Raw genomic sequence first — 26,779 nt, 5'->3', positions numbered from 1 at the left:
CCGCCCTGGCTCGGGGTCGGCGTCCAGCCGCTGCCGGGAGAGGTGGGTGACATTTCTCTGCTGACCCTCCTTCAGCCACCCGTGCAGACTCAGCACCTGTTCAGATGTTTTGCAGTCTGGCCAAAATGACTCTTCCACCCACCCTGAATTAAAATGACAAGGGAAAAACCCAAAATAAATCACCTCAGAGCAAAACTTGCGGGTATTTCACTTCGATGTCCCCCATCCTCCTTACTTCTGCTGTATTAAGCAGATTTGAAAACACGCGACACCTGGAATTGAAACAACCCCCTAACACCAACATGTGGATTTGATTTGGGCCAGAATAGTTCTTTTTTTCTTTTTCTTTCCTAAAATTTACATTCACCCCCAAAAATTGTTCCTGCTCCAGCCCTGTGCACGCGAGCCCCGCTGAGCACCGGGGATGTCTCAAACCGCCGCTCAGACCTGCCAGCCTGAAAATCACTCTGTAGCAAGCAGGATTTACTGCCCTCCCGGTGAACTGCATAGGCATGGCCTAGAAATTGGGCACTGCTTTTCATCTCCAGAGGCCCACGGCTGGCTCGGGAAGCAGGAGGAGCTGCTGAACCTGCTGGAGCTGTCCCCGGATCAGCCATCCTCACCAGGCTGGATGATCTTGGTCCACATGCTTCACATGCTCACAAATATTTGCCTTGCTCTAGCTGGCGTAGCCATAAGCACCTCTCTCTCGGCCAAGAGCTGCCGCTGTTGGATTTCCAGGTGTCTCTGCATCTGGAGGGCTTGCTGGGCCACCACACAAGAGACCTGGCAATGCCGGAGAGCTGAAATGCTTTGGGCATTAGTGAGGCCAGTGTCCAGGATGAGGTCCCTGCCAGGGGAAGCATCTGCCTCCCCATCATCTTCCTGGGGTGGGATCAGGACCCAGGCTCTAGTCCCAGCTCAGTCCCATCAGGTGAGCAGTGGCCCCTTCTCCGTTCCTTCATCTCCATCTTTCCAGGGCACCACCTCCCAGGCCCAGTCGCAGCAGGAGCCGGTGATTAATTGGTACTTGGCAATTCCCCATTGACCGGGGCTGGAGGAGGACAAAGGGTGGTTTGTCTGCAAGGCTGTGAGCTTCGATAAAGCGGGGCCGGGGATGACTCAGATGTGGGTAATTAAACTGGTTGGAACAGCGGATGGCTCAGGCTGAAATACCAGCCCGGTGCGCGAGGAGTTCATTGAACTGCTCTAACTGGGTCACGCAGGAGATCGGCGCTGGTGGCACCTCATGCGGGCTCACCTGGCCCTGGCACGGCCACAGCCCCACAGCAACGCTGCTCCTCGTCCCAAAGAGCGGTGGGTTTGCTCTGTTAAAGCAGGGCAGAGGCCAGGTCTGGGTGGTTTCACGTGGTGTGGGGTCAAGCTAGGGGCTGCTGGGACTGCAAGTGCTCCTGGGGAGCTTGGCCGAGGGGCTGTAGTGTGTGTGTGTATGTCTCCATCCATCCACTCACCCATTCATCCATCCATCCATCTATCCACCCATCCACTCATCCACCCATCCATCCACTCACCCACTCATCCATCCATCCACCCATCCATCCACTCACCCACTCATCCATCCATCCACCCATCCCACACCCAGGTCCTGCAGGAGAAGACCAGCCCCTTGACTGTCAAACCCATCGCAGGCTGGGATTGGCCTGGCATGCAGCGCCTCCTGACCAATCCCCTGCTGCCTTGCTGTCTCTGGCCAATCCCGCATTTCCCTGCTCCTGCCCTGGCCAATCGCATGCAGCCACCGCTGCCAGGAGGGCTATATAAACCCTCGGGGAGGGCCTGGGGGCTTGTGCTGGTGGGGCTTTGCTGGGCTCTGGGCTCCTGTCTCTGCCTTGGGGCTGTGCTTGGCTGCTCTGCCAGGTGAGGCTGGGGGCTGCCTCTTGCACTGACCCCCTGGAATCCTCCTACTTGATAGACCTGTGTGATGTTCGCTGTTTTCCAGGCATCAGGAATCTCCTGAGATTTTTGTGAGCTTTCAAAGATGAAGACTCTTGTCTCCAGCAAGATCACCAAGTTTCTACAGCTGATTAGGTTCCTCAGGTGGCTCCAACAGACCTGCATGTGACTGCTTTGCCCAAGACCTTTCCCTGCTGTGGGTGATGCTCTGTGTTTGCTGACTCCAGGCTGAAGATACTCCATCTGGCAGAGCCTGTTACACTGCTGGTGCCATGATGTCCTGGCTTACCTGTCTGGGGCTGAAATCTAGGAGATTTTCTTGCCTGCTCTGGGGAGGGAAGGAGGGAGCATGGTGGCCTGGCCCTCCCTCCTCTCTGCCTCAGCTGGCACCCACTGATGGGCCTGGAGAACGTGTGTAGCTTGTGCAGCACAGCTGCAGGTGCTCACATGGCTGTGGAGCTGCGTTTCCATGCTCTGAGCAGTGACTCTGGGTGTGGGACTCATCTCTCCAGAGCTCTGATGGGAGATCCCAAGCTGTTCGTGGCTCTGCACTGAGGTGCCGATACCCTCCCAAAGCAGCCTGGCCACTGAATGTCCACCTGAGAGCTGTGGAGCAGCTGTTCAGACCTGCAGAGGAGGCTTTGCTGTGAACAAGTGGCTCCCAAGAATGGCTGTGGATTGTCTCCAATTTAAAGCTGGGTAATGACTTGGAGCTGGATACTTCATGCTGCTGGGACTTCACTACAAAACTAATGTGACTGCTGTGCTGGTTGCAGTCTCTGACCCCGTGCCTGTCCTTCCGCAAGATCCAACCTCCCTTGGGAAGTCTGGAAGCCGGCCAAGAGGATGTTCAGTTCCTGATCTGTGAGCAGACAGAGAATCCTGCTCTGCTTCATCCAGCTAGAGCTGATGCTGAGTGGAGTGCCCCTGGGTCCTGCAGAGCTGCCCCTCTCCCCCAGAAGGAGATACCCAAACACATGGACCAAAACTTACTGCACAGTGGTGCTATGATGTAAATTAAAAGACCACCAAGAAGCTCCTGACCACTGAACTACCACTGTCTTCTGGGTATCTGCTGCTGAACTTCTCAGACAACCGTGTGCTGTATTCTGATGCCTGGCCTCCAGAGTCTCTTGGCTAGTATGTCTGACAGCCTCCAAATACTGAAGTCCACCTGGACTTGAAGCCAAGCAAGTGTTGCAGGCATCCTGTGGGTCAGGCGGTTGGTCCTGCCACATACAGGTTATCCTGGACAGCTTCTGAGCAATGCCTGTGAGGGCAAACATGACTGAGGAGCTCTGCAGAGCAAGCCACCCTACTTCTCTGGCCGAAGTAAGTAGGACTTGGAAACTAGACCTTGGCCCTTGGGAAAGGGTTGTTGCAGTGCTCCTCAAACCAGCCTGGGAAAGGGTCAGTCCCTTGAGCGACTGCAGACATGTCACAAGCTGGGGCAAGTCCGGCAGAGGCTGAGGGAGCTGGACCTTCGTTTGTCTGGAGAAGAGGAGGTTGAGGGAGGGGGTCTAAATCACCATCTGGGAGCAGAGAAGATCGGAGGTGCAAAGCAGAAGGATGAAGCGGTGAAGCTTCAGCAAGGGAAGTGCTGATGAGCACAAGGAGAAGCTCCTCAGGAGGAGGGTGGTGCAGCCCTGGGAGAGGGACCCAAGGCCCGCCTCAGTGGTTGCCCTGCTCCAAGCAGCGTCCCATTGCCCCTCCTGCCCCTGCTCCGTGACCAGGACGGGTGCCCTCTCATGGGGGTGACTACACTTCAGGTGGGACCTGCCTGTCCATTATAAACTGGCCTCGCTTTGGTATGGGCTCCTGACCCAGCTCCGGCCCTGGACGCACAAAGGTGACCCAAATTCCTCTGCCCTCATGCTGGGGCGGAGGGGGGGATGATTGTAACTCAAACCCCCTTAAAGCAGCGGAGGGATGAGGCAATCCTCCTGTCTCGCCTGCAGCCTTAGCTCCTAAAGTTTCTTTCTGGTGTGGTGTCTTTGGGGCTGCAAGGTGCTTAACATCCATCTTAAGTATGTTCCAGACATGTTCTGGATGCCTTGAAGCCCCTGAGGTGTTACAGATGGCCTACAAGTTGGGCTCCATTAGCGGTTGATTCACTGTTTATTAAAGCCGCTATTAATCTTGTGTTAATGCTTTCCGAAGGAGACCTTTCTGGAGGTACAGCAGCCTCTCAGGAGAGGAGCTTCCTTTCTCCCCAGCCCAGTGCCGCCGATGTCAGCGAGGGTTTAGCTCAGGATCTCGTCGGGCTCAGAGCCGAGGTCCTGTGAGGCTACTGACAGCGAGAGCCGCCCGTGGTGATGCTCTAATTACCGTGGGGTAACGATGCTCCTGGGGACCCCGGCAGCTCTGCTGCCTCAAAAGCTGGGGTGACTGGGGGAGCGGGGTCTGCGCTCCCAGAGCCCACCCTGTCCCCCCCAGCGAGGACAGGAGGGGTTTGGGGGACAGCCTGGGGACACTGTCTAGCAGAGGGATGCTCTGCCAGCCGGGACCCAGCGAAGCCGGAGCAGGCAGGAGCTGCCGCTTTGCGGCTGGGGGAGCAACCCTCCCGCAGCGGCGCGAGGCGTGCGGTGGCTCGGTTACGGCACGCGCTGCCTGGCTGCAGGGGGGGTTTGAACAGGCAGATCCTCGTGTGAGAAGCAAAAGCCTCTCCTGCTAGCCCTGTGGCTTGCAGAGGGGTGTGAGGGACGGGCTAAATTAGGAGGAGCGTGGACCAGCGCTTAGGAGCCAGTGTAAAACCCTCAGCCGTGGGCTTGGGGTGCTGCCTGTGGCACCCGGAGTCTGAGGGCAGGGGTGCTGCCTGCGCTGGCATCCCGAGCCGTGTCCGGGCGAGGTGGCGGTGGGGATGGATGGTGGAGATCTCCCGTCCTTGCTGAGGCTGGGATGCTGCAGTTGTCATGACAACCGGGAGGCCTGCAGAGCCGGAGCCTGTAACCCAACCGTCTGGGTGAGGGGGGGGCGTGCAGGGCTGGGTGTGCTCCCCATCACCTCCCCTGGGCCCTGGCACCTCACCACACCCCAAAATAGTGATCAACCCCCCTTCTCCCAAAGCTGACAAACCCACCCCTTTTTCAGCTAAAAGACCCTGGCAAAAAAGCCACTGAGTTTTCCATGGGAAGAAACACCTTTAGGTGAAAAAATGGGTCCAAACCCATTGCAGGGAGCACGCAGCCGATTCAGAGCTGGCGACAGCTTCCTGCCGTCCTCTGCCCTGTGCCGAAATCCTCCCGGCTGGAGTGAAGGCGATCAGCACCCGGCAGAGTTTGACCCAGAGCCCTTTGCTGTGGGACACCCGTGGGGCTGTTTCCCCCGAGCAGGGACCTGCCCAGGAGATGGGAGGGATGGGGATGGGGATGGGGATGCAGCCAGCTCCGCTCTCCCTCTGCCCGCAGGCGTCTGGATCTGCCACGCAAGGTCACCTCTCCCTTCTGCCGCCACCCACGGCCCTGCTGAACCATCCCACGTGGCATGGGGCTGGCTTTTTCCTCTCCTCAGGACGGCTTTTGCCGCCTGGCTCTGGCGGCTTGTCCCCGCGGGGGCCCTCGGCAGCTGCCAGGCTTTGACTGACATCTGTCCGTCATGTCCCCGGCAGCTGGAAACACAGACAGCAGAGGGGCCCTGCGGAAAGGACAGGCAGGGGACGAGCCCGAGCTGCGGCCTCTCCGTAGGCAGTTCGTGTAGCTGCCGGAAAGGGCATTGGGATGAGCTCGTCCGTCCTCCCGCAGACCCCCTCGTCGGCAGCATCCCCGCGCAGCGGCTCGGGTGGCTCGTTTTGTGCGGCGGCCTCGAGCTCGTCCGATTTTGCTCAGGCGCCGGGTAGCACATGAGTCACATTTCCTTCCAACGCCCATCGCAGCTCGGTGCCGTTGCTATTTTTGGAAACTCTTGAAAGCGGATCAGCCCTAAGAAGCACATTTAATGAATACTCTCGCCACGCTGGGCTCGCATCCCCCCGACGTCTCCGCGCGGTGCCTGGGGAAGCCACCGGCAGCCCGGACCCCCGCGCTCCCCTCCTGGCTGGGGATGTGTGGGAATGCCTGCGGCCCCTCCTCCATCATCAGGGAGCTGAAGCAGCATCTTGGTGGCAAAATATTACCTTTTAAAGGGCTGGGTTGGGGTTGGGGTTTGGTGTTTTGTTGGGGTTTTTTGTTTTGGTTTTTTTTTTTCTTGCAATGCTGGCATCCATCGTTTGTGCTCCAAACGAGCAGATCATTCTCAGTTATTTTTACTCTCAACCTCCAGTATTTTAGCTGGGGCTGCGGTGGCTCACTTGGCATCTCTAAGCAAAAATGGGCAAAATTCAGCTCTGGAAATCGAGGGCTGGATGAAATTACAGGCAGGGAGGCTTTGTCGAGTATGATGGGCAGGACCTCCTGGCCTTCCCACCCCACAGCTCGGGAAGGACCTGGCTTTACGGGACCCCGGTGGGGTTGGACCTGCCGCACCCATCCCAGGTCCGGGCGCATCTCCCCCCCTCCCCCCCCCCCGGCCTCGCTGCCAGCTCGAGGATCTGGATCTGCACGAATCTGGTATTTTCTCTCGGAGCGGTGCCTGTGCTGCTCATCCATCGCTTGGGGACTGCCCAAGGTCAGCCGCCGCCTTCCCGGCCAAAGCCAGGAGCAAACCCAGAGGGGACGCGGGCAGGCGATGGCTTTGCCGAGTCACTGCTTTTGCCACGTTTTTTGGGTCTGAAGGTTTCACCTGGAGACAAGCAGCCCCCCCCTCCCCCTGGCACTGATGGGCTCTCAGCATCCCTGACCTTGCTGGGATAAAATTAGCCATTTCACTTTGAATTAAAGACAGTTCAGCTGAAAGCAACCCGAGTGGTTCATTTCAAAGACGTCAAATGGCAGCGTTTCCTTTTTTGTCTGCGATTGGGGAGGGGAGGGTCTTTCCAGCCAGCGCCTGGTGACAATGACATTGATTTCCTAGACCTTTTGGCGTGGCCAAATCTGTATTTTTAGCTGGGGGAAGAAAAAAAAAAAAAGAATTAAAAAAAAAAAAAATCACATGTCGAAGAGATGCTTTCTGTGCCCTGATGAGAAGAGAAAGGAGATGAAAGCCTTCGCGGCTGAGGTCGGCAGCTGAAGAGGGCTCGCTGCCTCCTGCCCTCGTCCCCGGAGCGGGGCTGGGGATGCGCTGGAAGAGCCGCTGCTGCGTCTTCCTGGGGTCCATCCTGGGCGCTGCCCCCCGGCCGTGCCCTGTGCGGCCCCCGTCTCTGGGCTGGGGACCTGGACCACCCCCACCCCCCCCGTGATGGGGGTCCCATGGCCGGGAGCAGGCAGCACCCCACTTCCAAGGGATCCCATCCTGTCCGGTCCTGTCCCCTGCAGCTGGTTACCTTCCAGGGCCGGCGCTGCCTTCATCTCTCCTTCCCTGCTGCTGCCGCCTCCTCCTCCTCCTCGCTCTTCCCCCACCCAGTTCTCATTTCCCCAAGAAGACTTTAATGAAATCTGCCCTTAATTAAATCCACATTCATTTGCATAATTACCAGGAAATTGAAATTAGCCTGCGGACGTGGCTGGAATACATTTGGCATCAGGCAGCCCTGCCTGGTTGGAGGGGGCTGCACCGAGGGCGGCTGGGTCCCCCCCTCCACCCATGGGTGCTGCCACCCCTTCCCTCCCACCCTGGGGTGCCCGTGGCAGCTGGGCATGGGGGTGGGGATGGGGTGAAAGTGGGGGGACAGCGAGCCCCGAGGGCAGGGTGAAGGCAGGCAGTGCCCCCCGCCCACCCCACGGCTGCACAAGCACCGTCATGTTTGTTTTGTTTAAAAAAAAAAAAAGTCTTCACTGCCATTGAGATTTTTTTTTTCGCTTTTATAACTATGTATTTTGTCATTTTTTATGGTTTTAGTTTGTTGTGTTTTTTTTTTTTTTAATCCTTTTCAACAGTGACAAACTGAGGTAACGTCTGTGACACTACAGCCTCTCCTACGGGAAGAAGGTCCGAAACCCGACAGCCGAGGGAATTGGAAATAAAAACCCGACAACCTACCGACACAGCGACCTCGACGGGGACAGAAATCACACCCGGGCACCCCCCCCCGCGGGACAGACCACCTGGGGAGGCACAACCGAGCCCTCCTGGGGGGCGGCCAGGATCCCGTATCTACATTATTGCACGAAAGATCGAGGACATCGAGGGACCTAAGGCAAAAAGGAGAAAAAACCGCACCTAGCGTCTCTACATCGGGGCAATGCTACTTCTAAAACCGGCCCTGGGCCCTGGCACCGCAGGCGGGCGACGGGCAGGGGTGGGTGCCACGGGGACGGGGGGGGGGCAGCGGTGGCGGCGAGGGGGGGTCCGGCCGGGCACCCGCCTGCTGTGTAAACTGCTGCTGCTGCTGAATAGCGTTATAGCCCTTTGTGCGGGATTTGGGGGGCCGGAGGGGGCCGGGGGGGGTCCCCATGGCACCCACCTGATGGGAGGGAAGCCTGAACTGTGCCAGGGCTTGGGTGCTACCGCCCCGGGGTGCCCCCCCCAGCCTCCCCGCCCCGGCAGCAGGGTGAGCCCCGCACTGCCCTGGGTGCCCAAAACCAGGACGGGGGGGGTGTGATCCCCCCCGCCACCCCATGACCTTGTCACTAAGGTGCCACTGGGCCACCAGCGGCTCCTGCCACCACCACCCCGCTCGGCTGCAGCCAGCCCCGGGGGGGATTTACCCCTCTGCCTCCTCCCCGCCAGCCCCAGGGGAGGGGAACCGGGGTTTGGGGAAGGGGGGGACAGCAAGGAGGGGTGATGGGGACAGCGCAGGGAGCCATGGGGACCTTCGGGAGGCCCCCCTGCTCCCCAGGTCCTGCCCTGGAGATGTGCCACCACCACCTTTTCCAGTCCCTGGGTACAAAAAGTCCGCAGAGGGGACGAGGCGACACCACCACGGCAGGCATCCCGGTCCTGAGCATCCAACCCGCCGGATAGCCGGTACCGCCGGCCAAAGCCTGGAGCACAGCTCCCAGCTGGGGGGGGGCCGGTCCCTCCGGCCGGGGTTCGGGGGCCGGGCAGGGGAACAGGGGTGCCAGCGGCTGCGGCTGGGACGCACGACGACACACAGACAGGGACACTTGCTACATCGATGGCTGCCAGCACCTCCCGCGGCAGGGAGGCAGCCGGGGCTGCCGGGGGTACCGGGCTGCCGGCGACCCCCCCCGGCTCCCCATCCCTGCCCGGTGCCCCCCTCCCCATCCCCTCCCGGTCCCCACCAGCGGGGCAGGGACTGGCAGAAGGGGGCACATCGCCGCCCAGCCAAACCTCCCCAAAGGCCTCCTCCACGGTGCGGGGTCATCGGCCTTCCCTCGCCCCGGCCGGGGGCCGAGCACGGGGTGGGGGAGAGCCGGTGGGTGCTGGCTGCCCCGGGCCCCCCCGCCAGCTCTTCCTCCCCATGTTGGGTGACCCCTCCTTGTGCCCCCTGGGGAGCCTCGGAGGGGGCAGCGTGGCCGTGGCAGGAGCCGGGGACACCGACGTCCTCCCCGGCAGCGACTGGTGCCCCTGCCCGGGGGGGGGCGGGGGGGGGATCAGCATCCTCAGCGCTACGGAGCACAACCAGTTTTGTCCTTTTCCTCTTCGTTTTTGTTTTTCTTTTTTTGCTTTGGGAGACCCGGAGCCTGGTCCCAGCTCGTGCCACCACCACGAGCGACCCCCCCCCCCCCCCCCCCGATCCCTGTTCCCAGGGTGGGGGGGGACGACGGGACGGGACAGGCGGCCGCCACGCGCCACCCCGGCGCCGTCAGACGCAGATCTCTATTGCTGTGGCCAGGACCATTTGCCCTTTGCCTTTGTCCTGCCGTCCGTCTGTCCTGCTCGCCGTCCCCGGGGGGGCCACGTTCGGCTCGGAGCCGCGGGGTCCGCTCCCTTCGGTCAGGACGGTCCTCTTGAGCGGGGCGGGGGTGCAGGAGCCGGTCGCCTCGTGGCGATGGGGACCGGCCGGGAGCTTGTCCCCGGCGTGCTTGCGGGAGCGGTAGGAGGGTCGTCGGCGCACCTCGGCCATCAGGTCGCACTTGATGAAGTAGAAGACCTCCTTGACAGGACAGCGCTTCTCGGGATCGAGGGCCAGCAGGCGCTGGAACATGCGGAGGGCGCTGTCCGTGAAGCGTCGCCACTGCGAGGGCAGCCCCCCCAGCCGCCCCTTCTGCCACCGCACAAACTCCTCGAAGAAGGCGTCGGAAGGCGCCGCCGCCTCCCAGGGGAAGTTCCCAGTGAGGACGCAGAAGATGAGCACCCCGAAAGCCCAGACGTCGATGCTGGTGTCCACGGCGAAGCCCTCCGCCCGCCCGGCTTGACAGACCTCGGGCGCCGTGTAGGGGATGGTGCCGCTGATGCGCTTGACCCGGCAGCCCACCTTACGGGTCATGCCGAAGTCGGCCAGTTTGATGCGGCGGCAGTCGCGGTCGAAGAGCAGGACGTTCTCCGGTTTGATGTCCCGGTGCACCAGGCTCTTGCTGTGCATGTAGTCGAGGGCCAGACCCAGCTGCTGCACGCAGCGCTTCACCAGCTCCTCGGGGAGCCCCACCTGCGGGCGCGGGGACACGGTGTCAGCCACCCGTCACCAAACCCCGTGGTGATCCCACCCAGCTCGGGGACCGCCGCATCTGTAGGTCGTTACACGTCCAACGCGGTCGTGCCTGGTCTTATCTGGGGCACTTTCTGCGTCAGGGAGATGGGTGGTGGGTCCCAGGCCACCCTAGGGATGGGTGATGGGTCCCAGGCCCCCCAGGGGAAGGGTGATGGGTTCCAGACCACTCTAGGGACAGGTGATGTGCCCAGGCCACCCAGGGGACGGGTGATGGGTCCCAGGTCACTCACCCTAGGGATGGGTGATGGGTCCCAGGCCACCCTAGGGATGGATGATGGGTCCCAGGCCACCCAGAGGACGGGTGATAGGTCCCACACCTGCTTGTAGGTGCTGCAGACGCTCTGCTGCATTTGGGACTGACCCATACAGGGATACTGGCCCCCCACCCCCCAAAAAGGCTCCCACGGGAGGGGTGGGGGCTCCCACCTGTGGCGGGATGATGTCGAAGAGGTCCCCACCCGGGGCATACTCCTGAGCGAAGACGTAGCAGTCCTCAGTCTCAAAGACCACGTCAAAGACCTTGATGATGAAGGGGCTGGAGGAGAGCGTGTTGGTGATGCTGAACTCCCGCAGGAAGTTCTTCAGCTTCGTCTTGCTCTTGTTGACGAACTTCAGGGCCATCTTGGTGCCTGTGGTGAGCAGGGGACGGGGGTGAGCCCGGGGCACAGTTGGGACACGCCGGGCACCCCCTCCCAGCACGGCCGCGTCCCCCACGCTCCCCTCGCCCCTCACCTGTGCTTTTGTGGGACACCAGGTCCACCTTGCCGTAGGTGCCCTTGCCGAGCTCGCGGATGAGGTCGTAGTGCTTGCTGATGTCGGTGCCCGAGAGGGTGCGGATGGCCAGGGACTGCATGTCCTCGGTGATGAGGGGCACCCCGCAGCAGGCCAGCTTCCGCGACGGCTCTTGCTCAATCGAACCCGCGCTCATGGCTGCGCTGCAAGGCAGAGGCGCGTCACCACTTGCGGTGGGTGCTGCAAAGCCACCGCGCCCCGTCCCGTCCCTTGCACAGGGGCACCGGGCTGCTCGGGGCGGTGCTGAGCCGCCCCAACTGGGTGCCACCCCTCCATCCCCTCCGTCCCCTCCGTGCCCGGGGGCCACCGACCCGACGGCTCTGCAGAGGATGCTCTAGCCCTGGCAGGGGCTGCAGCCGCGGAGGGGGCTGTCTGGGGGCAAAGCGAGGGCTCGAGGCACGGCAGAGCCAGGAGGGCAGGGACATGGGGACCCCCCCCCCCCCCATTTCCTCAGCCCTGGTGTGCTCACAGCCACCGCGCGGGACGGGAGCCGAGGCCCTTTGGGGCTCCCCCTCGCTGCTGCTGCAGCCCCCCACGGGGACCTGGGGTACTGGCCCTGTCCCCTCCGCCCCTCCTGCCTTCGCAGCGCACCGGGAGCCCCCTCCAGAGCCGATCCTGCCGGGAAGCCAGCGATGCTCCGGAGTGGGGCCAGGGCCACGCCGCACGTGCCGAGCGGGACACGACGGCTCTGTGCCGTGATACGCCTCCGACCACCCATCGGCGCCAACGCCCGGCTTTCCCCTACCAGGACGCGCGACACCTTGGTGCAGAGCCCGGCCGGCGGCACGCGGACGACAGCGCCGACGTTCCTCGCGCTCGACGAACCGGTGGCGTGGTTTTTTTTTTTCCCTCGCCAACGACAGCCCAGCTCGGACTCACCCACCACACCGCCGCGGCATCGGCACCACCCCAGGGAATCTCCTCTGATGTCTTCAGGGTGTCACATCACCCACCCCCACCCTCCCCCCGGCCCCGTCATCCCGCGAGAGCACAAACCCACCGCCCCGCCGAGCCGCTCCGCACGAGAACGCGGCACCACCACCCTGTGCCGAGCTGAGCCCCGACCCCGGGGACCGGCGGGTACCTCGGCATCTAAATCTGGCTGCTTTTTATTTTCTAGCAGATCGACAAAAATCATGGGACGGCAGCCGAGCGGGCGCTGGGTTATATTGAGGTATTTTTTTTTTTTAATGCGGCGTCACAAAAAAAAAAAACTAAAAAAAAAAAACCCAAAAAAACTCAAAATTAAGCCAGCTTGTCTCCGGGACCGATAGCCCTTGGGGGTTTGATCGGCACCGGGATGGAGTTGGAGGACGGGTGGCCGGGGATGCAGCGTGGGTGCTCGGTGTTTGCAGCCGTGGGCTCGCCGCCCCCGAAACACCCTTCGGGTGTTTCGGGGGCGGCGAGCCCACGGCTGCAAACACCGGAGATGGAGAGCAGCCCTGCCGTGAGAACGAGCCTGCAGCACCCCAAATTCAGGATCCTTTCCCAACAAGGTTGAGCTTGATCTCCAACCTCTCCTTCCTTTCTTTCCACCGCTGCTCATCCCAAAGCAGGGCTCAGCTTCTTAATTTATTATATTTTAATTTTTTTTTAATTTTTTTTTTTTTTTCCTGGGAAGTTGGGCAAAAAATAGAAAAGGAACTTCAACATGATGATGTTCCAAAAATGTAGCGGCTTGACTCATAAGATCTCCAAAGCAGCTCATCTCCATAGTGTTTTATTGGCCTCCTGGAAGAGGAGCATCATTTCAGCGTCTGGGTGCTGGAGGTGGAGGTGGATCGGCGCAGCAGCTCGATGGATGCATGACTAAAAACAGCTCCCAGCATCCCGCAAGAAGAAGAAGTCTGTCTACACTTGAATTTACAATCATGCTCGTCAATGTCTCTTAATTAAACCGGTGTTGAAACGCAATTATTCGAGTCGGCAAAGTTGGGGTTTGAGGGGAGGGGGGGAAAAAAAAAAAAAAACCAAACCAAACCTGCCGGTGGGATGGGAGAGAGGAGGCGAAGGACTGACGGCGGCGTAAAAGAGCTCTCCGAGTCAAGGACTATTTGTTTTTTCCTTTGGCTAAAGCCGTTGGGTTTTCCAGGCAGCTCCTGCAGCCGAGAAACCCCCATCGCAAACGGGCATCCCGCCACGCAAGGTCCGCTGCCTGCTCCCTGCCTGCTCCCTGCCTGCTCCCTGCCTGCTCCCTGCCTGCCTGCCCGGCTTTCACGGCCACCCCGGGGCATTTGCGGTGCTTTACGGAGCAGGAAACCCGCCGCCGTGCGGATCTCGGCTAGGTGGGGTGCGCTGCCGGGGACGCCGCCGGGGACGTGGGTGCTGCCGGGATCCTGCCGCGCTGCCTCCGTTCCTGCCGGCTCAGCGCGACGCACCCCGCTCTGTCGAGGCTAACAGGAGCGCGGAGCCGACGGCGATCCCAGGGAAAACCAAACCGCGACAGTGGACACAACACCAACGTGCCAAGGCCAAAAAAAAAAAAACCAAAGCATAAAGGCAGAAGTTTTCATTAAAAATTGAAATGCTTTTGAAAACACGCTGGCTTTGACGTAAGCAGCAAAGCGGGGCGGCAGCAGGAGAGGGAGCGAGGGCTCGTTTCCAGCTGGTTCCGCGCGCTCATGGGGATGGCGGGACGCGGGGCACCAGTGCCGGCGCGGCAAGAGAAGAGATGCTGCCAGCCCGGCCTTGCCGGGGTCAAGGTCCCGCAACCTTGGTCTATGCCTGTCGTGCTGACGCAACTGCCCGTGCAGCCGTGTGCCAGATCGGGTCAGATCGGAGCAGAAACGGGGCCTTTTCCCGGCACGCTGGCTCCTCTCCTGCCTCCGCGGCACAGCCCCAAAGCACCGGGGGAGAGGACTCAGCGCCGTGCCCAAAGGAAACCCAAACCGCCCTGCCAGCGCGCGGTCCCCAGCTCGGCTGTTCCAGCGTTCGCGAAGAACGAGCTTTTCAAAGCGGGGAGGAACGATGCGCGTCCCGGCTGAGTCCCGGCGCAGGCCACCGCGGCACAAGACCCCGGGCAACAGCAAAGGGGCAACAAAGATGCCGCCAAGCGGTGCCGGGACCCTGCCGCTCACCGCAGGCGGTTTGTGCCGTCATCTCCGCGTCCTGAACCGTTTCTCCTACTATTCAGACTAAAATTGTTCTGTGTTTAAGCTTCAGAACCGTTTATCTCATTGAGTGAGGAGGATAATCCACCCACCTCTTCCTCGCTCCCTGGCAGGTATTTATAGGCAGCCACTCATCTCCCGTCGGCAACCGCCGCTCCGCTCCCCAAACCTCCCCGGCTCCGTCCCCAACGCCGTGGAGCAGCTCCCAGCAGGATGGCATCCCGTATCCGGAGCCCGGCATCCCACCGGGCACCAGGGCCGGCACCGCCAACCCGCTCCCGCCCTGGCAAGGGGATGGTTTCCCCTGCCCCGCATCCCGCTCCGCTGCACGCCCAGCCCTGGGTGCATCCGCTCCGCCAATAAGTAATTGCAAACTCATTAAGAGCTCGTTGAGAGGAGCAGAGGCCGCCCCAGGCCCCCAGCAGAGGAAGCTGCTGGAGCAGCGGCTGCTTGGAAATGAAGAGGGAAAAGGGGGGGAAAAAACCCCCAAAAACCCTCCGGTCACATCAGAGACCGACAAGTCAGGAAAACAACCCGGTCACGGGGGGGGGTGACGGAAAAGGGTTCCAGGCTCAGCCCGACGCAGGGGTCTCTATGGCACGCTGGAAGCGCGGCGAGGGGCCAGGGCTCACACCGTGGGCCAGGAATTGGGAAGATGAAGGGACAGGCTCCGTGGGGCACGGTGACAAGACCCAGATTTCTCTGCTGAGAGTGGAGAAATGAGAAATACCTGGCAGCGGGGCGGGCACAGGCACACGCTGCTCCGCCCCGGCCGCACCACGTGTATTTCGCAGAGCTTCGAATCCCCCCCGTCCCCATCCCCAAACCCTCGCGACGCTCCCTACGCCAGCAGCGTGCTCGCTAATTATGGTCTAATTGACATTAGTTATTAGCGGGTAACACCAACTCCTCCCCAGTCCCACCAGCCCAGGGCACCCGCTGGGAGGGGGGGGTCGCTCCCTCCGCACCCCAGCCGGCTCCCAAATCTCCCCTATTTTCTCCAAACCACCCGCTGAGCCGGCAAAATCACCCCCAGGCAAGCGCTTGGCCCCACCGGGGCCGTCCCCGCTCCCGGTCCCCCACCTCCCGCACCGCCCCGGTGCTGCCCGTGAGAAGGGGACAGGCGATGCCTCGGTCGCGCCCCGCGCCCAAGCCGCTGCCTCCCAGCGCCCCGCTCCATTTCCAGCCTCCGCCGCCTCTGTTCCGGCCTGACCCCATTCCGGGGACATCCTCTCATCTCCTCCGCGCCGCTGGGACCAGCGCGCCGGCGCGAGGCGTTATTAGCTGCGGTTCCCGGGGGCGGCGGCATGCCAGTGCCCAGGGAGGGCTCACAAAGGCACCTTCGCCTAACGAGGACGGTGTCTCCACGGGCACGGGGGGAGGACAGGCATCTCGCGGGGGCCCAGAGCCACGGTACCCGCCGTGCCCGGACATCCTCCAGCCAGGCAAGGGGGCTGCCTGCAGGCAGCGCTGCCCTCCACCCGGACTGGCCGCTGCCTCCCACCCCACCAAAAGCAGTGAAACACGGGTGGGGAGAGGGTCCCTTCGCCCAGGCGCCGCCCCGGGCCGTCCAAAGACAAGCCGAGCGTGTCCAGGAGGCGGCCGGTCAAGCACGGCACAGGGAAACCGGCCAGCGGCTGCGGACGGGCGGCATTTTGGGGACGGCCCCTCCTCCAGCATCCCCCCACCCAGGAGGAGCAGCCACCCCCCAAAGAGGCGATGGATGGGGCACGTCTCCGTGTCCTCTCACCGACTCCGTGGCGGTGGGAAGGCGCTGGGAAACGCTCGAGTGCCGCTTGCACCATGAGCCTGAACCAGCACCAAACCTCCACCGAAGCGCCCGCAGCAACCGTGACTTCCCAGCGCCCCCGGTTTGGGACACTTCTCCACGCGATGGCACTGAATTCCCACTTATCCAGAGTTTCTCATACCAGCTCCTTGCCCGGACCAGAGCAGACTGCCCAGCACCAGGATCGGCTTCGGCAAAGCCAACGAACACCCAGACGCACGCGGGCTCCCGGCCGGTGGGAGCTGCTCTCCTGGCAGGGACGTCTCGGCTCCAGGGCAGGCTCAGGCCCCGTCACACCCCTCTGTAGCAGCCCCCGGAGCAGGAAGCGTCTCCCATCCTGGCCATGAGCCTGTGACAAGCTTCTTCAGCCTTTGGTCCCAGGATTCAGGTTTCACAGCCAGCCTCCGCAAGAAAAAATTTGGGAAGAGCAGATAAAGCAGCGCCCGGGCTCTCTCCTCCAGCAGCCCTCGCCAACCTCCCGAGCGATGAGCAGTCACCGCTCTCCCCTCCTGCTGCCATCCTCCGTGCCCTCCGCACTGCTCTCCCGGAGCTGCCAGCAGGATTTTCCCTGCCCTCGTTGGCACTGCATCGTCTCCGTCCATCGGCCCCCAGCGGCAGGACCTCGGCCGCCTTTCAGCACTCTGGCCTCCCAGGAATTTTCCTGACGAGCGGGATGGCTTCGTTAGGACCTCAGCTACTCCAGCCTCCAGCTCCTCCCGCCTTCGCCGCGCCTTGCCGCCGGCACCGGGGATTTATGATTACTTCATTGTTTGATTGGTTTCATCAGCCTGTCATCATCTCCCTCCCAAAACTCTTCCACCAGCGCCGGCAGCATCGCACGTTTGGGATCTGCAAAGACAAACGCCCCGAGCGGCACCTGCCCATCGCCCGCCCGGTCCCCACGGGCGCGGCCAGCCGGCCCCTCGGCCCCTCTCGCTCTCGGGGACAGCAGGGCACGTCACCCTGCTGCAAAACCCAGCCCCGGCCCCACTCCAAGGAGCTTTGCAGCCTTTACACGCTTTAGGGCTGCTGTCACCCCGCAGCCCGGGCATCGCCCCAGCAGCCCCCACCTCAGCCCTGGCTCCCACCGAGGGGGATGCTCCCACCTCTCCCCTCCTCGCCTTCGCTCCCTCGCCCCCTGGGGCAGCCTACTCCCGCAGCGTCCCGGGCAGGGTACGGGAACACCCCGCTCACGGTCACGCCAAGAGCCGGCTCGGGTCAGGGGCTCGGCACACGGGCACCCGGCTCCCGGGGTTTTGGCAGGTGACACCCCGACGCCAGATCCAGCGCAGAGGGGTGCCGAGACCGAACCGCCCCAGCTCCCCGTGCCGCTCGCCTGACCCCGAGCTGCGGCAGGACTCCCGGCTGGCATCGCCCGCCCGCGGCCGTAGCGCCAGCGAGGCCGGACCTGCAGGAAAGTGGGTCACGCTCCCCCTTTCCGAGCTGCAGCCGGCGGGAGGCTGGTGCGGGCTGGAGGCCGGCTCCCACACCCACACCGCGCTGGCGGCGAGGGGACACGAGGGGACACGAGGGGACACGAGGGGACACGACGAGGAGAGATGGCCTGAGCTGCCCCCGAGGCCGCCTCTCCCCTTCTCCCGCCTCCAGCCGCTTTCCCGAGGCTGCCGCCCCGCGCATCCTTCCAGACATCCCCCCCGCCCCCCCCCCCCCAAAATTCACCGCGACCCCTTTCTCCCTCGGAAACCGTCCCCGCCTGAGGCCCCGGAGCAAGTGGAAGGCACCGGCCCCCCCGCCGCCGCCCCAGCCGCCGGCTCCATCCCCGCTCCGGCACAAACTCCTTTCAAGTGTGACTCACGCCGCTTCCGTCTCCGGCCCCGAGTTTGTCCCCGCAGCCGCAGGGCCGGGGCCGGGGCGCAGGTGGCAGCGGCCGGACGAGGGACCCGGGACCGGGAGGCGGCCCCCGGCGGGACCCCGCGCTCCTCCGGGGAGGGGGCCGAGCCCCCCGCGAGCAGCACCCGCATCGCCCGGTGCCCCCCACCCCCCCCAGCCCGCACCCCGCACCCCGCACCCCACCCGGCTTTGCGGGGAGCGGCGGGAGGCGACCACCCCCCCCCCCCCCCATTCATCCCGGAGCCCCGGGTGTACCGTGATGGTTATTTTGGCTGGCGGGGACCCGCCGCCGTCCCACGCTCCCCCCCGCGCCGTGCGGGCAGACAAAGGGCGGCCCCGCCACAAAGGCGCGGGCCGGTACCGGAGCGGGCGGCGTCCCCCGCGCCCCCTCCCCTCCGCCGCCGCCTTACCGGTGGGGCGACCCGCCGCGCCCCGTCCTCGGCGGGAGAGGAGCCGGAGCCGGAGCCGCCGCCGCCCGCCCCCCGCGCGGGGCCGCGCCGTGCCGCTCGCCTCCCGCACCGCCGGGCTCATGCCGCGGCCCCGCCGCCGCCGCCGGAGGAGCGGAGCGGAGCGGCGGCGCCCCCCGCAGCCCCCCGGCAGGGCAGCGCCGCCCGCCGCCCCCCGCACCGCCCCGCCCCGCGCTCCGCCCGGCACCGGCACCGCCCCGCAGCCCCCGGGGAGGAGGAGGAAGGGGGGGGGTTGCAGCCGCCGTTTCCCGCGGGCGCTGGTGGGGATGCGGGGCGCTCCCCATCCCCTCGGCCGATCCCGTTCCCGCTCCCCGCCCTGCAGCCCTCCGGGGTCCGTGGGCCCAGGGCCACGCGGGGGTCGCGGGTGGGTTTGCCCCGGGTGCCGCTCGGTGCGGGGGGGACCGGTCTGTCCCCGGGCAGGAGCCGGGGGCCGCAGCGGAGCCGCCCCCCCCCCCCAGCACCACGGGGTGGGCGTGCGGTGATGCGGGATGTGCCGGTGAGCAGAGGCTGGGACAGGCACCTCCTCAGTGACCCACGCGGGGATCGGGCTCCTCGCCCCTTCCCCACCCCGCTCGTCGTTGCAGGCAGCAATAAAGGACACCGACAGCCCAAGCTCGGAACATCTGGGATCCACCGCCATCAGCGCCGTGCGTTGGAAATGTCCTCGCACAGGACCGCATCCCGCTGTCGGCTGGTTCCTCGTCCCCCGCTCTCCATGAAAATACAAGACTTCGCATTCCTCCTCGTTCAGCGCGGGCGATGCCCACTGCGGTGTGGGCACTGCCCAGATCGCCCCTCTGAAGCGCCGCTCCTAAACACGTGCAGGACACGTGGCTTCCCCCGTGCGCTCCCGAATGGCGGGACTCTGGACCGAGCCACACCGGGAAAAACCGGCCGAGGCAGACGCATTGCACGGGCTTCCTTTCAGCCTCGTTAAAGTTTGGCAACACGTTCTGCAAGCGACGCCAGCGCCGGGCACTGGAGCTCCCGGGCACCTCCAGCCCCGGGGCAGGGTGGCAGCTCTCCGGGAGGAAGGTGAGGGGTAGGCACCGCGCTCCTCCTCAGAGCCTCCCTGGCCACATCCAGTCTTTCCCGATTTCTTTCTGCGCTCGCCAGGGCTGAGCAGGGACATTTCAACACGGGCCACGCTGTGGTTTGGGGCTTCCTTGGCTCTTAGCTGGGCGCTGGGTCCCTTTGCTCCCACGATGCTGCTTGGAGCTGACGCACAGCCGTGGGGCTGCCCCGTGCTCTCAGGGGTGACGGTGGGTTGTTCCCACGCTCCGCAGGGCCGTGCAAGCCGGCTGTGCCCGCTCTGCCGGGACCGCGGCCGTCCCGCTGCCCACCCCAGGCCCCCCACCGCTGGGGAGGGCAGAGCAGCCATCGCCACTGACTCACGGGCGGCTCTAATCCGCTTCCAGTTTAGCACACAGAGTAATTAGCCTTTTTATGAATGACTTTAAAGCAAGAGTCTGAATCACATTCTGACACTTCTCTTTAATTTGGTGCCAGGCGCTGCTGTGACATTGCCACCCTTCTCCCATCCAGCAGCCACCCGGGGCATGGCCAGCCTCGGGTCTGGGCAGCGGGAGAGATGGCTGTGGCTCACCAGCGCTTGCCGGTCCCCCCCACGCCCCCTCCGCTCGCCGGTCCCTGCCACAGCTCCCGGCACCCCTGGCTCGGATGCTCCGAGTATGGACGAATCCCACCAGGATAGGGGCATCCACACGGCACGAGAGGAGAAATGCCGTCCCCTGCGTCACCGGATCCCAGGGACCCAGCAAGGCAGGCAGGCTGGATGGGTGCTGGATGGGTGCTCAGACCAGCTGCTGTGGGGCTGGGAAGGGGCAGCAGAGCATCTCAGGGGCACCGGGAACGGGCACAGTGCGGGAGACGGAGCCGGGGCCTTGCAGGTGCTCCCCGTGCTGCCGCATAAGCAGGACGCGGGCTGGTAAAAGCCACCGCAGCCTTCCTCGCACGCCCCTTCCCACAGCACCCGCACGAGGCACCCGTCCCCCCGTGTCCCCTGCCTGCCCTTGCCGTGCCGTCCCCCGGCTGCGGTTCCCCGGCTCCCGCAGCCTCCTGCTCGCGGCGTTTCGAGCTGCGCCTCTGAGCTCTCCTTCGGTTCGCCCTATTTATAGCTCAGGGCTGTTTCTAGGTCAGGAGCCAGGCGCCGGTGCCCGGGGAGCCTGCACGGGGACCGCGGGGGGCTGCAGGGACGGCATCGCACGCCCCGCATGCGGCTCTCGGCTCCCGGTGTCACCGCCCCGGTGTTGGAGGATGGGGCTGTGCTGCACCCCAGGTACATGGAGGCTCAGCTGGTGGGGAGGGACCAGCTGGGCGGCAGTGGGGCTCCGTGGGGCTCTGTGGGGCTCAGCAGGGCTCTGTGGGGCTCCGTGGGGCTCAGCGGCTCATTTTGTGTCTGCCAGGCTGCAGGCCGGCACATCGCCGGTGTGTGAGTCACGCACAGATTGAATAATAGTAACACCAGCAGCACCCGTTAGTGTTTGCATTGAGCTCGTGGTCTTCAAAGCACTTAGAGAATATTAATAACTAATTAAGATTAGGGAGATGAAAGGAGCCGGATCAAACATATTTCTCACCTAGCTTGATCCCAAACCACGCGATGAACCCACAGCTCCCCAAGAGACCACGAACGCCCCTGGGATTTCTGCTCAGAAAGGCAATAGCCCAGGGGATGTGCTAGGACAGGGCGGCCAGCAGGGAAATGACCCGAAAAGCCCAAAATATTTCTAGCAAGCCCAGTCCCCTCCAAGCTCAGCAAGAAGGTCACTCATCCCTTCGCTGTCACTTGGTCCCCCCCGCGGCAGAGTGGGAGCCAAGGGGCCGTGGCCCCATAGCACACGGGTCGGGGTGCCGTGGCCGAGTGCCTGCGCCCACCCGCAGCCTGTCACGCTCTGGGGACGTGAGCTAAAACCTGCCTTAAGATGCTGGCAGGGATGCCGGGAAGGAGCAGGCGGGGAGGGAAGGAGGGAGGGTGACGCGGGAGCGGAGCACGCCGGGAGCCACAGCGCCAGCGGCGGGGATGCGCTCAGCCCGGAGAGGTGCCGGTGGCATCTTCCAGCTGCTTTTGGATGTTTTCCCCCTCTGCAGCACCCACCGAGCCCCAAAACCTCCCGCCCTGCCCCTTCGCTCTGCCTCGCCGCTCGGTGCACGCACCGGCACGACCTTTGCTGCCTGCTGTCCATCCCACGCAGCCAGGGCCGCATCGCCATCTCGGGGCGCACGACCCACGTTGGGGGGGGCCAGGTGCCCCCTCGGTCCCCAGGGACAGCGCCCAGCCGGGGGGATTTCGAGGGGAAAGGGGGCCAGTGGGAAACAGGTTCCCGGAGCGCTGGGGCGTGGGGGTTAAGTGCCCCCCAGCTCGGCGGTCACCCCACGCGGCGTGCTGCCATCCCCTGCTGTGGCTGCCAGGATGAGATTCCCAGCGGCTGCTCTCAAGGTCAGGCAGGAGACGCAGCCCGGGCGCCGTGGGGAGCAAGGTGCAGCTCAGCTGCGTGGTGGGGACGCGCCGAGCCGCTGCCAGCGGCCGTTGGGGTGCTGCCTCCCCTCCCGCAGCCCCCCCAGGCCCCATGCCCTGCTCCTGGGGGGCACAGGATGGACCCAAGCCAGCCAGACGGGGGGCACAGCGTCCTGCATGCTGGCCCCCCAGCATAGGATGGGTCAGGACCTGCGGCGCCGTTGCTTGCAGGGAGCTTGGAGACGGTGTTGACTCTGGAGCGTAACGACGACTGTTCAGCTACTGGGGTGAAAAGAAACAGAACGGCTTTCTTTTGAATAGGTTTCTTCCAAAAGCAGCAGAACGGGTTCCTTCATGGGAGAGGTGGGATTTGGGGGTGTAGCGGGGTCACGGCACCATCCCCGGGACGGAAGCCGCAGGCACCGGCTGAATCGCTGCCTGGGACCGCAGCACATCTGTGCCCATGGCTGTGCCTTTCCCGTCCCGTCACCAACTGGGGCCAAAGCAGCAAACGGGACTGGACTGGGAGCGTGGGGAGAGCCGTGCCGGGCTGGGGCCTCTCCTGGCACCCCGGCCAGCCTGGCACTGTCCGGCACCGCACGCCGTCCGGCCGCCTCCGCTCGCAGCCCGTTCTCCTGGCACCATCTAGCGAGGCTGCGGGGACAGGCACGCTGCCGCCAGCACCCACCCGTGCGGGCCCACGCGCTCCCTCCGGATCAGGGTGACAGGGCCAGGGACAGGCGGTGGGGCGGTGGCGGAGCGGGGAGCACCCAGTGGGTCCCTCTGCCGGCACCCCCCCACCCCCAGCCAGAGCCCGGGGGCAGCCCACCCCGGTAGCTGCTATGCCGGCGGTGGCAGGCGACGACAGCTCCGTCCCCAGGGGCTGGAGGCAGGCCCAGGGAAAGGCTGTTGGGGACAGGCTGGGGACAACTGGGGGGCGGGATGCTCGGGGATGGGAAGCCCCCCCTGCCCCCAGCACAGCCCCATTGAAGCAGGGCAGGACAGGGGACAAGCCACAGGTGTCCACCCTGCGCTGTCCCCCCGTGCAGGGAGGGGTGGTCCCCACGGCCACCGTGCAGGACCTTGGACCACCCCCCACTGCCGCTCTGGGTGCTCCCCTCCCTAGCTGAGAACGCCAAACTCGTGCCACCTGTGGCCCAGCACAAGCTGGGTGCTGCTGGTCGGCTCCGACCCCAGGCCGGGCTGTGAGATGGGAGCCCTGGGGATGCTCCGCACCTCTCTGCAGCCAGCAGCACCCACACCCAATGCCCCTCTCCCACCCCCCGGTCTCCCAGTCCCCCCCCAACCTCCTGGCACCGTCCCAACCAGCGCTGAGCTCGTGGGCAACGACTCACGGGAATCGAGGCTCCAAAAAACGTGATTTTACACCAAAACAAATCCTATGGCTTCCTGCACGTCAGGGGGAAGGACAGACTGCCTGGACTGACACGTGCCCACAGCCCGGCCGATAGCCCTGCCTGGCCACCAGCCCAGCACCGCCACCCCCCCCGGACCTCGCCGCGGGCAGCCGGTGCTCAGGGAGAGACTCCCGGCCGCGGCGGGGTGGGAGCTTTGCTCTGGGAATGGCGGCGCGGGACAAGGAGCCGGCAGTGGCTCAGTGCCACGGAGGAGCAGTTGGGCACAACATGTGCCGGCGTTCACACCTCGCGTCCCTGCCGGCTGCCTGGCCAATTCCGGCACCGGCACATTTGCCTTGGCTGCCGCTCAGCAGCGCGGATGGGAGAGGGGGGAGACGAGCGCCGGTGCCGAGAGGGCCAGACCTCAGGAGCCTCATGGCCCCTCCTTGGGGACCCCCCAACCACCCTGGCCCCCTGACCCCCCAGCCAGCCCCTGCCCCAGGGGTGGCAGCAAGGCCCTGGGAGCAGAGCCCGGCCACGGACCCCGTTCCGGTGAGCAGGAGCGGTCGGGATGGCTCCGGATGTTGCCAACAGCCCCGCTGCCATGGCACACCGGCACCATTCGGCACGGCACGGGATGCCCACCCCGCGCTCTGGAGAGCCACTGCCAGGAAAGCACCTGCTGGATGTGCACACGTGCTGTGCACGCAGCCTCTCCCCAGCACGGCACGGCACGGCATGGCACGGCACGGCACGGCACGGCACAGTGCCAGGCCCCGGTCTCCTCTGGCCAGGAGAGGATGTGCCTGCTCCAAGGGAAATTTCGGCACAGCTGAGGCAGGCAGCTGCCATGTCCCGCATCGTCCCCCCAGCCCGGCTCGGTGCCGTGCTCCCATGTCCCTCACGGGCTCACGACGTGTCCCCGCCAGCGGCGTGCCCCCCGGCCGGGCACCGCAGCACTGACCTGTGCAGGTGCAGGGGCTGCAGCTCCTCTTTCTGGAAGCAGACGAAGCAGAAGGAATCCATCGCTCAGTTCCGGCAGCTGCTGCGCCTGGGCGAGGGGGACCGCAGGCCAGGCAGCGCCGGAGGGGTGTTGGCATCTTCCTCCCCCTCGCCAGTGCCGCCGGAGGCTCACACTTGCCCGCCTGGGGCCATGGCGGCAGGGAGCCCTTCACGCAGCCGGGCTGAGCGCTGGGGCCAGCCGCTCACCACGCACGGACGCAGCGCCGGGCTGTGCCATGTCCCGCGTCACCCTCGCTCCGGGGCCGGCGATGCCCAACGCCACCTCGGCACCCATCGCACAGTGCGATCGGAGGTGGCACCGGTCCTCAGCGCGTGTGGACAGGGACCTGGGGTGGCATCACCTGGGCTGAGGAGTCCGGCAGGGCAGGATGGGGCCAAGCCCTGTGGTGCTTCAGAGGCCGGGGGAAGCAGCTGCCCCGCTCCGGCACCCAGCGCCCACGTGGCACCAGACGGTGGCAGGCACAGAGGACGGTGCCCGCGGTGCTGCCAGCGAAAGTGTCCCCTGCAGAGGGGCTTGCAGCAGGTGGGATCCGGCAGGGTCTGGCAGGATCCGGCGGGGTCTGGCAGGGTCCGGCGGGGTCCGGCAGGCAGGCAGCCAGGCTGGGAGCACCGTGCGCTCACGGAGGAAAGTTGTGTCGTCGGCGAGCTGCGGCTCCGCGGGGCTTGTCTCACCGGCAGAGCAGCCGCTCGCTCTGACAGCTAAACCAGCGTGCGAGTATTAATAGCTCCGGATTCATGCGGCGAGGCTGGGAAGTTAACTCCTCGGCTGCCGCCACCGGCCCTGCCCAGGCTCCAGCCGCCCTCTCCCGGCTCCGGGCTGCTGCCTCGGGGCTCGCCAGCGCCGCAGCTGAGACCTGGCAAACTCAGCCTGCCCGCCCGGCACGCCGGGTGTCACCGAGAGACCCGTGCTCTGGCCCCTGGCACCCCGTCCTTCCCCTCTGCCCCTCGGCACGGGGCACGTGGACAACCAGGGAGGGGATTTCTCTTAGCCTGGGTGCCCGTGGGTGCCCCGCGCCCCGCCGATGGTGGAGAAGGTGGCCTGGCAGCCATTCCCGGGGGGCTGCTCCCCGCCGCACGGCTGGGCATGGTGAGGCACGGCAGGAGCATGACGGTGCTTTGGGAGGGGTGTCTCTGCCCCACAGTTGGTGTCCCTGCCCCACGAGTGGCATCTTTTCCCCACGATGGGTGTCCCTGTCCCACAGGGGGTGGCAGCCATGCCAGCAAGGTCTGACTGCTCCCAGGGGACAAGCCGGGCCACCTCGGGGCCAGCGTGCTGGGTCAGGAGCTCCCTTGCCTACGTGGCCGCACGCCCTCGCCGAGCAGCTCTGGAGTCTGACCATCTGCTGGCACCAGCTCGGGGGGACAGCGCTGGCCCCCCAGGTCCCTGAGACCAAGAGCTGTGCCGGTCTCTCACCACAGCCCGCGTTCGATGCCCCGGGGCAAAAGCGAAGGCCACTGCTTGGGAGGCAGCCGCGGGAGGACACGGAGAGGCTTCCCCAGCCCGGCCACGGGCTTCGTCATCTCTCGCCGTGAATTATTCAGTGCCTTGCTCTGCTTGCAGCGCATCTGCTTCAGCCACATCCCCTCTAATGGCAAAAATCGATGGCTTTTTAATTTCTCATGGCCAGCAAGCTCCCGGCCGTGCTGCTCGCGGGTCCCATCCTCGCTGCACAACCACCCCGGGAGAGAGGGGGACCCAGCCCGGAGGGTGGTTTATCCCGAACCCGTTCCCATCACCTTCTTCCGTGCATCTGGATGGTGCTGGGCTAGATGGTCCGAGACGTGAAGCTGCGAGGTGCCCGCCAGTGGGATTCAGTCACCCGCGCCGGTCCTGAGCCGGGATGGGGGCCGGGGCTCAGCAGAGACCCCAGCCCCACAGCCGAGTCCTCGGACCTGCCTCCAGCGCCTGCAGCCGGCTGGGACGGGGCAGACGCGTCCCCCGGGGGTGCACAGGGAGGCAGCCCGCCTGCCCGCGCTCTCTTGCCATGGTTGCGGGTGCGCTTACACGCGGGGCTGGCTGGAGTCGTGCATGGACATGCGCGCGTGGCTGTGCTCAGTGCGTGCCGGCGTACCCAGCTCTGCTCAGTGTGTTTGCACGTGCACCGCTGAGCTCCGCGTACACGCGCTTGCACGGCCGTGCCGGGCAAGCGCGTGTTGCCCAAGGCCACGAGGAGCGGGAGGCTCGTGATTCAGAGCAGGATTCGTCCTCCAGCGACCCACTTCCATCAGCTATTTCAAGGCTGAGCGTTTCTCCCGCCGTTACGCGGGGTCCGTCACCCCAAGGCCCTTCAGGGACTCGTGTTCTCCTTGGAGCTGCCCACGGCGAGCGGAGCTCACCCCGCGGGGTGCTCGCTGGACACTCACGGCAAAGAAGGGCTGGGGGACGGCTCGTGCCGCAGGGTGGGGAGAG

The 26,779-nt window shown here is 64.7% G+C and overlaps 2 protein-coding genes across 5 annotated transcripts in view; one reads left to right on the top strand and one right to left on the bottom strand.

The window, feature by feature from the left end:
• DNAAF8 (dynein axonemal assembly factor 8) overlaps positions 1-4,716 on the top strand; it is a 101,779-nt gene extending 97,063 nt beyond the window's left edge. The window contains exon 33 of the mRNA XM_054843237.1: positions 1,961-4,716. The gene's annotated coding sequence lies outside the window, so the exon portion shown is untranslated. The remainder of the gene's footprint in view (positions 1-1,960) is intronic.
• Positions 4,717-9,653: 4,937 nt separating this feature from the next.
• Positions 9,654-25,060, bottom strand: SBK1 (SH3 domain binding kinase 1). 4 transcript variants are annotated; one of them, XM_054843241.1, is made up of 4 exons: positions 24,311-25,060; positions 11,234-11,436; positions 10,928-11,130; positions 9,654-10,438 (listed from the first exon to the last, which is right to left on the bottom strand). In XM_054843241.1, the coding sequence occupies exons 1-4, from the start codon at positions 24,370-24,372 to the stop codon at positions 9,656-9,658; spliced, it is 1,251 nt and encodes a 416-aa protein (XP_054699216.1). In that variant the 5' UTR covers positions 24,373-25,060; the 3' UTR covers positions 9,654-9,655. The 4 variants fall into 4 exon arrangements, with proteins under 4 accessions (XP_054699216.1, XP_054699214.1, XP_054699215.1 ...); XM_054843239.1 differs by having other exon boundaries at positions 11,234-11,431; XM_054843240.1 differs by lacking the exon at positions 24,311-25,060 and adding an exon at positions 18,454-18,633 and having other exon boundaries at positions 11,234-11,431.
• Between the last annotated feature and the right edge of the window lie 1,719 nt (positions 25,061-26,779).

This window comes from Grus americana, chromosome 15 (genome assembly GCF_028858705.1).
Source record: "Grus americana isolate bGruAme1 chromosome 15, bGruAme1.mat, whole genome shotgun sequence".
NCBI lineage: Eukaryota > Metazoa > Chordata > Aves > Gruiformes > Gruidae > Grus > Grus americana.
Note: the sequence above shows the minus strand (reverse complement) of the source record. Positions and strands in the feature narration are given on the sequence as shown.

Excerpts from the sequence above, each read along its gene's own strand:
- SBK1 (XM_054843239.1), bottom strand. The coding sequence starts at position 24,446 with ATGCCAACACCCCTCCGGCGCTGCCTGGCCTGCGGTCCCCCTCGCCCA. Across the intron at positions 11,432-24,310 it reads CAGCCCCTGCACCTGCACAG|CCATGAGCGCGGGTTCGATT; the intron begins GTCAGTGCTGCG and ends CTTGCAGCGCAG. Across the intron at positions 10,439-10,927 it reads TCGACATCATCCCGCCACAG|GTGGGGCTCCCCGAGGAGCT; the intron begins GTGGGAGCCCCC and ends CCGCGCCCGCAG.